Below are 8,398 nucleotides of genomic sequence, written 5' to 3' on the forward strand. Positions count from 1 at the left end.
ACAGTGGGTAAAATACAATAATGTGCCATCTTGTGGTTTTTGTATTGTTGCCTGTTGGTAAAACAATAAAACTTAGTATAACTTGTTATGTTAGTCTATTGCTGTGAATTTGAAATTTACTGTGACAACGAATCATCAGTTCCAGAATATTATCGGCGCTCGCCACATATATTAATAATAAATATTGAAAAAAATTATTCTATCTTTTAAGTTTTACCATATTATTAAATGGTTACCAAATTTTATCAAAATCCGTAATTCATTATATTAATTTTATATATTACCATAGCAACCACAAATAAATAAATATTATTCTCAAATCTTATAACCCCTATAGCAACCATTTATAAACAAAAATTTCTATCGTAAATCTCAATATTCCTGTTTGAGCACATATTATTAATAATAAATATTGAAAAAAAACTATTCTATATTTTAAATTGGACCATATTATAAATGGTTACCAAATTTTATCAAAATCCGTTCAGTAGTTTCGGAGTTTATCGCGAACATACATCGTGACACGAAATTTTTATATATATAGATATCGTTTTCTTTGTTTATTATTATAAATTGAAAGCAACCAAGTCTAAAACCTTTAAATAGTTATTTTAATAGAAATGCTATTTTAGTTTTATCGATGACGGTGACGGTCGCCGTTACAGTGAAACTGCCGCCCGACAGTTTCAATCATAACATGTAAAATGGTACGGCCGGTTTGATGAAGGGCCGGAGGGGGCAGGGAGAATAAGCTGCGTATTATAGACTCTATTGAGACTGGGTTCACGACGATAATTGCCGTTAGGGATGCGCAATTTTTGTAAGTAATCGATATATCGATATATCGATGTATCGATAATGCAAATATCGATATAATAATATTCTTTGAACTATAAAACCGATATATCGATAATGCAAATAATACATTTTGATTTTAAGAAATGTTATTTCAAATACCAAGTACATTAATTGTGTTTGACATTTATCTTTGAAAAATTAAAATATTGTTATAATGTTATACTCAAATGATATTGAACAATTTTTCTCATCTTACTTTATTTTATTTTAATTTAAAAGTACAAAACTTTTTTCAATGAAAAACAATTAACAACATTATAAATATAGACAAATGAATCAAATCTTGATTAACAAATTTTACATAATGTTAAAGTACATAATACATAGTGTAATAATATAATATTAAAAATAATAACAACCAAGACTCAGTCTTTGAGTTGGTAGTCTAATCACAGTCATAGTAGAAACTTTAGGATTTAGTTCTTTCCATAAAACAAAAAAAAAAAAATACCTGAGTAAATAACATAACATATACATAAAAAATTAAAGTGTCCAATACTCTTCATCTAATGACTGCAGGAATAAAAGCTTAGATAATGTTGATCCCAGAAGTCTATTTCTTGACTGGCTTACTGTTGCCCCCGCCTTGCTAAAAAGTCTTTCAGATGGAACAGACGTAGCAGATATACATAAATATTTTCTTGCCAATTTATAAAGTTCTGGATAGATAGTTTTTGTATTTTCCCATTCTATCATCGGGTCATCTTTCCGAAGGATAGCATTACCCTCCAAATATGTACGAAGTTCATCTCTATCTGAAAATGAAATAATGAAATAAATATTATATTTAACAAAGGAACATAGTTATTAGTTAAATATTTATTTATTATTACATTGACATCCTGTTCTTGATTTCTTATTTTGTACCTCAAGTAGGCGTTTGTGTGGACTCCAAAGATCAAATTGGTCACAATTAGGTTCTGGTGTTATTGTTTGCTCTGTGGAAGTTGAATTTGTTCTTGGTAAGTCTGAAGTTACTTCAGATGATGCCTTTATCATTCGAAGAATCTTTTCTTGTGCTTTGGAATTTGCTAATGGATCTTTGAAATACATATCCTTAAATCTGGGGTCTAATAATGTACATATTGGCAATTAATTGGTTTGTTCTATTTTACCACATATATAAGTAATCTCTTCTAATAACTTTATTTTTAGTTTTCTGGCCATGTCACTTGTAGAAGGTAGTTTTTCAATTTGACTTTCAATGCAAAAAATCAAGGGTATTATTTTACTTGACATTACATACTTTTCAACAGACAGTTCTCTTGTAAGCACTTCCATTGGTTGTAGTATTGAACAAATTTCTTTTAAACAATTTAGTTCTCTAGCAGTGACCATTTCTGGTACATCTGTCTCTGTTCTAGTTAAAAGGATATCCGATAAAAGTTTAGACAACTCCAGAAATCGTTCAATCATATAGAATACACTGTTCCACCTGGTACGTACATCAAGTTTTAGTTTTAAATATTTTCCTTCTTTTGTCCCTAAAAAATTACAAATTACAAATGGAAATAATATAATATGAAACAATGAAATTATAAAATTAAAATGATATTATACAAGCTCTGGACAGTAATAGTAAAAAGATAAGAGACAAGTTACTTTTTTCAAAATTTTTCTCAACTAGTTAAATAAAAGAATACTATAAAATAAATTAGTTATTTTTTAGGATAATTTAACTAAAACTAGGTAGTTAAAAATATTGTTTATAACTTTCCCAGCTTTATATTACACCTATAATATTAATAGTTATAATATAAAAAGTAACTTAACTATAATAAAGATAAGTAAGGTACCTTCTAATTTTTGACGTTTTCTCAACTCATCGCTTGCTTTAGTACTTTTTTTAAAGTATTTAACTATATCTCTCACTTTTCCAACTAATTCTGGAACTCCGCCTTTTCTTTCTTTGGTAATTGCATTTTCTATTTGTGTTTTTTCTATGGACTTTTCTACAATAAGGTTCACCGTATGTGCCAAACAAGAAATATGCTTATTTATTCCAAATAAATCTGTGATTGCTTTTTTTATATTTGCACCACTATCAGTTATAACAGCTGCTATTTTTTCTTTGGGTATATTCCATTCTGCAAGAGTTTTGTTTAATATCTGTCCAAGGTAATCACCAGTGTGGCTTTCAAAAAGTTCAACAGTACCGATTGTTCCTAAAAATATTATTTGTTATTATTTATATGACATATATATTAACATTTATTTAAATAAAAATTACTTGATTGCATCTGAATATCTTTGAAAAAATGTATTGTTATACCCAAAAAACTTCTCATAGTCATCGTTTCAGTCCAAACATCACATGTTATAGAAAACTGATCAACATTTACCAGTTCTTCACGAAAACGATTGGCCATGATTTCAAATAAATAATTGATTTGTCGTCTTATGGTATCTCTCCCTGGAACCTTGTATAGGGGGCACATTGTTTTTACCATCTTTTTGAAACCTTCACTTTCAACAACACTGAATGGAACATTTTCTTTACATATATAATAAACAATAATATTTGTGATGTTTACTTCTTTGGATCTACCTGGAACTAAATTTAAATGTAATAATAAGAAATGTGAGTTTGTAATGTTTGTATTATAAAGGTGTTAAGCACATGGTATTAAAATAATTCTTGTATTTTGTATTTTTCTGACCTTTTAGCCATTTTATTAATTAATTCATTATTAAATGATTCATATTTCATAATTAACAACCATTCTCTAACTAACCTAGCCCTTTTTTATAGTAATAACTATAATATACAATACTTTAAAATTAATTAATCTATACTTTTCATTTACAACTGCAAATTATGGCATTTAATGTGTAAATAGTAGAAAATATTATATTATATTACATACCAGTTATCGACATAATGTTATAATGAGGTTTGGCATCAACAACTGTTTTTTTACTCTTTCAAGTTGATTAGTTTTCTATAATAAATAATAAAAATACAATTTAAAATTACCTACTTGATTTAAAAATCTAGTAGTTATAAAATTAAATAATTCAAAAAAAACCGTAGCTGTTTCTTCCGAAGTTCCGCCTGGATTATCAGGGTCCTGTTCATCGTCATTTGGAAGAGGGGTTATTAGCATTTGTCTTTTTCTTTTTCCGCTGACATCATTAATTCGAGTATGAGTAGCATAATGCACCCTCAAATTACCCACTCCTCCGTTTGGTGTTTTTTATATCTTGCTACACAGATTGCATTTATAACTTACTTGATCTATCTTTGAGAAGTTAATGAGCAATTGGTTTTTACTTATTGTATTCGACTTGGAGCTCATGTTAAAAAGTAAAAAACAAAAATAATACTACACAGTCTGAGGCAAATGTAAACTAATGCAGTAATGCAGTACGTTGTACGTTACACTTATAATATACAAAAATAGGTACGATTGTACAAAATAACTTACAAGATATAATTAAAAATGAAATAACTATCAAGATATACAAGATATAGTTAACTATAAACGTTGAAAAGAAAATAACGTGAATTACAATGTTCGACAGACAGCAAAATAATAAAAAAAAATACTTGTTACGTACTTACCGATTGATCTAAAAATAAATATTCTCCAAATTCGACGAATCGAAGAACAATAACAAATATTATTTTGAATCACAAATATCGACAAAAAATATCGATATAATTATTTTCACCAAACTATAATATATCGATACTACAAAAATTACAAATGGCAAATATCGACATAAAAATATCGATATTTTTGGCCACAATATCGACATGTCGACAATATCGATATTATTTGCGCATCGCTAATTGCCGTACCGCGCGCCGTTCTTAGTCGCTGTCATAATTAAATGCATTTTTATGATTTAATAACTATAACACGTTTACTACAGGGTTTTATACTATCTTCCATTTGATATTTGTTATATTTCTAATTATTTTAAAAATGCAAAAAGACAATATAATAGACATATTATTAACTATAACTTTTTTTTATAGTGGTTTTAATACTTTAACTTACGAACAAAAAAATCAAATTAAACTTAAAAATATTAACTAAATATTATTAGATTTTCAATAACAGGGTTTTTCTTGTTCGTTGTTGTACGTAGTTTATGTTAAATAATTTTAAGTCTCCCCAGAATATTAACTCACGAGCCGCTACTGATGTTAATATTATATTATAATATCAATATGTTTTTGTTCATATTATATTATCCGTCCGCTGTCTCCGTCGCGTATACTGTGACACTGTATAGTGTATAGTGTATATTCATAAAATTAATTTTACATTTATTTGATTTTACGATTTTAAGTAGTACTTTTAAAATCTCAGCAAAGTTGATCTACTATACGTCTTATAATTACTATAACATTCTGGTGAATAGTGATTGAAGAAAATGGACCAATATCAGGTATGTACCTAATACTATATCATTATTCATTATTACATTAATAATATTATAAATCTAGTTATTAAATTATTTTTTAATGCTACATCATTTAAAATTGTAATATTTAGCAAGTATGTTATCATAATTAATCAATACCTACCTTATTACTTAGTACTACCAAATATATTTTGTTTTATAAAATTAATTTTTACCACCTTTCGGCTTTCCTTTTAAAAAATTCTTACCTTAAATGTATAATTTAATAATTTATGAATCCTAAGCGCATATACCGAGGCATATACATTCTTATTCTAATTATAAGAATATTTCAAGTTAAAAGAAATAACGGATACAATATTTAGTATTAATTCCTTTTATGCAATATGAGTTATAGCTTAGAATTTAATTAACACTAGGTAGGTATATGATATATCAAAAATATCTATAACAATTAATAATTATTGCAGTTTTATGATTTTATCTAACTACTAAAAAATGTCATTAAAGTTATAAGATTATTCTAAGTAGGTACGAGGTACCTACCTACATAATTCAGAAGTTTGTAATAATTAAAAGGTATAAATCTTAAACATCATATAATGATATAACTTAACATTTGGTAGATGAAAGAAATCTTTTTAAAGATACAAATTAATGGTCATATGCTTAAAAAATAATTGGGAATGTATTTTATATTTTTACCAGTTTCCCTTTGACTCATTAACTGTGGACAATATAAATTCAACTCAAAAAATTATCAATGCATTTTATGATTCTATTCCAAATAATCAGGAAATAACTTCGGCACAACAGTTACAGTCAAAAGCTACTTTTTCTCCATATTCGAATGCAAAAAGCATGCATCCCAAGTTTGGATCTTATAGTCCAATGGATTGGACAACTGAAGTAAAATTATAAATTTCAATTGTTGTCTTTTGTTAATCACTATAGTTCATACAATAATAGTAATTTTCTTTAGACTATGTTACACCTTTTGCATACCACAAATGATGGAAGATACGTATTAGCTGACTCTAAAAATAATGATGGGTTTCTTTCTGATGACTCACAAAATTTACTAACTCAACTACTAATCAATCATCTTTTTCAGGATAATAGCAAGTACAGTCATAATTTTAGTTTCAAATATATTTTTTAATGTTTTTTTATTTGTTTAGTTAATGCATATATTTATATACCTACCTATTCTTATATTATTAATTATTTCAGAGGAACTGATTTTTACTTTAGAAAAATTGCAGATTTAATTGTTGATATTTTTCCAAAAGAACAAAAGGTATGTATAATTAAAATGCATTATAATTGAAATGTATTGTATGATAAATTACTCATATTTTTTAGAGCATTTATTTTATACCAGCTAAATCGGAAGGGCATCAACAAACACATGCTAAAGGAAAGCTTATTGAGCGCTGGAAGAATGTTGCTCGGCGATTGAGAACCATTGGAGCTATTAAGTTTGAAAGATATAATAAAAATTTAGCAGAAATAGTGACTAGCAGCTCTCCCATTATTATATCTGGTAAGTTAATTAAATTTAAAGATTTATTTTCAATTAACGGACATAGATCTTATAATACAAGTACCTATATAAGTAAAAATTCTAGTAGACATATGTAAGGTATGTACTGTTGTATAATTTATTAATGTATATTTACAGATGAAGTACGTACTGCAAAGAAATGGCTAGAGACTGATGGACTTAATGCTGATTTTCAATTAGTAAAACAAAACTGGGCATTAACTTATGAGATAAGAAAAAAGAGAATTTAGATTCACATGACCGTTTTTTATCAAATATTTTTTTGACTTGGCCAATTTTGCAAGACCCAAAAGGATATGATCTAGTAAGATTTGTTTTAATTTTATATGTTATGAATTAATTTTTAAATAATATTTCAAAATAATATTTAATATTTATATAATATTTTTTATTAGATTATTGAAGATTTCAAAATTGCTTTTCCTGAAACTCATTCCTTGTATTCAGAATGGAATGACTTTTTGAATGCATGGGAAACATTTTCAAAACGCTTAATTGATATTCGAAGAAGCTCTATTAAAGATAAAAATGCTCAGGCTCTACTATGCAAATTAGATACTGCTTGCCTAAATGGAGGTGAGTTTTTTAATTTAATTTATTATTCCACTCCAAATATTTAGATTGACACTAAAATGGACATTACATTATTATTAACATAGTATTCCTAAGTAATTAAAAGAACAATATTTAGAAAACTGTACTTATCTAGTTTTTAAAAGAATAGTATCTTATTCAAATTTAATTTTTCTTAACAAATACATAAGGGAATAAAATTAAGATAATAATTACAAATAAATAAAAAATAATAATAAATTAAAATATGCACCTTTCAGAAAAATATAATAAAATTAAAAACATTATACTTAAATGTTTAATACTAACAACTAAATGTATGTCTTATTTTTGTTAATTGTTTTCAGATACAAGAACATCAAATATAATTAAAATACTATTGATACCATTCCTTGTACCTACAAAACACAAAAAAAATAGTAACTCCAAATTTTGGAAACCATCATTATCAGAATCAGTCTCAGCGTTTGCTACACATGTGGCTGTGAGTTTAAAATACAATTTTAGCTAGTGTTCTAACTATATTAAAAATTATGCCATTTAGTTAATGAACATTTTTTTCAGAACATGATAAAATTTCAAGAGGATTTGATACAAAGGCAAGACAGATATTCGCAATATGGATCTTCAATTCAGCCATTTATCACTTTGTTGGTGAGGATATCCAATCCATACACACATGTTATGTTCGTGTAAACCAAAAATGTTGGCATTTTGAGTGTCCTCTTAAGGCTTTAGAGGTTTGTTTTAAATCATATTTTTGTTCCATTGCATTTATCCTAAAGAATGTTATGATTCATGGCTGATTATACAAAAGCATTTATTTAAGTTGAACACAGAGTATGATAAACAAACTTCTATCATACTACAGTATCTGTCAAAATGCAATCACTTGAAGTACCTACAATTAATTAAATTAAATATATTTAGTACTTAGCTATATTTAAATTTTTCAAAATTTTTAAATCCTATAGTCTTAACCCTAAGTTGATATTTAAATTTAAATTTATTTTATTTAAAAGT

At 26.5% G+C, this 8,398-nt stretch overlaps 1 protein-coding gene across 1 annotated transcript; it reads right to left on the reverse strand.

Annotated features, from left to right (window-relative positions):
- Window positions 1-1,341: 1,341 nt before the first annotated feature.
- Window positions 1,342-3,227, reverse strand: LOC114127731 (E3 SUMO-protein ligase ZBED1-like). Its single transcript, XM_050208893.1, has 5 exons — window positions 3,089-3,227; window positions 2,655-3,023; window positions 2,091-2,342; window positions 1,692-1,928; window positions 1,342-1,613 (listed from the first exon to the last, which is right to left on the reverse strand). Exons 1-5 carry the CDS (start codon window positions 3,225-3,227, stop codon window positions 1,342-1,344), a joined length of 1,269 nt encoding a protein of 422 aa, XP_050064850.1.
- Window positions 3,228-8,398: the final 5,171 nt, after the last annotated feature.

This window comes from Aphis gossypii, unplaced genomic scaffold (assembly GCF_020184175.1).
Source record: "Aphis gossypii isolate Hap1 unplaced genomic scaffold, ASM2018417v2 Contig00324, whole genome shotgun sequence".
NCBI lineage: Eukaryota > Metazoa > Arthropoda > Insecta > Hemiptera > Aphididae > Aphis > Aphis gossypii.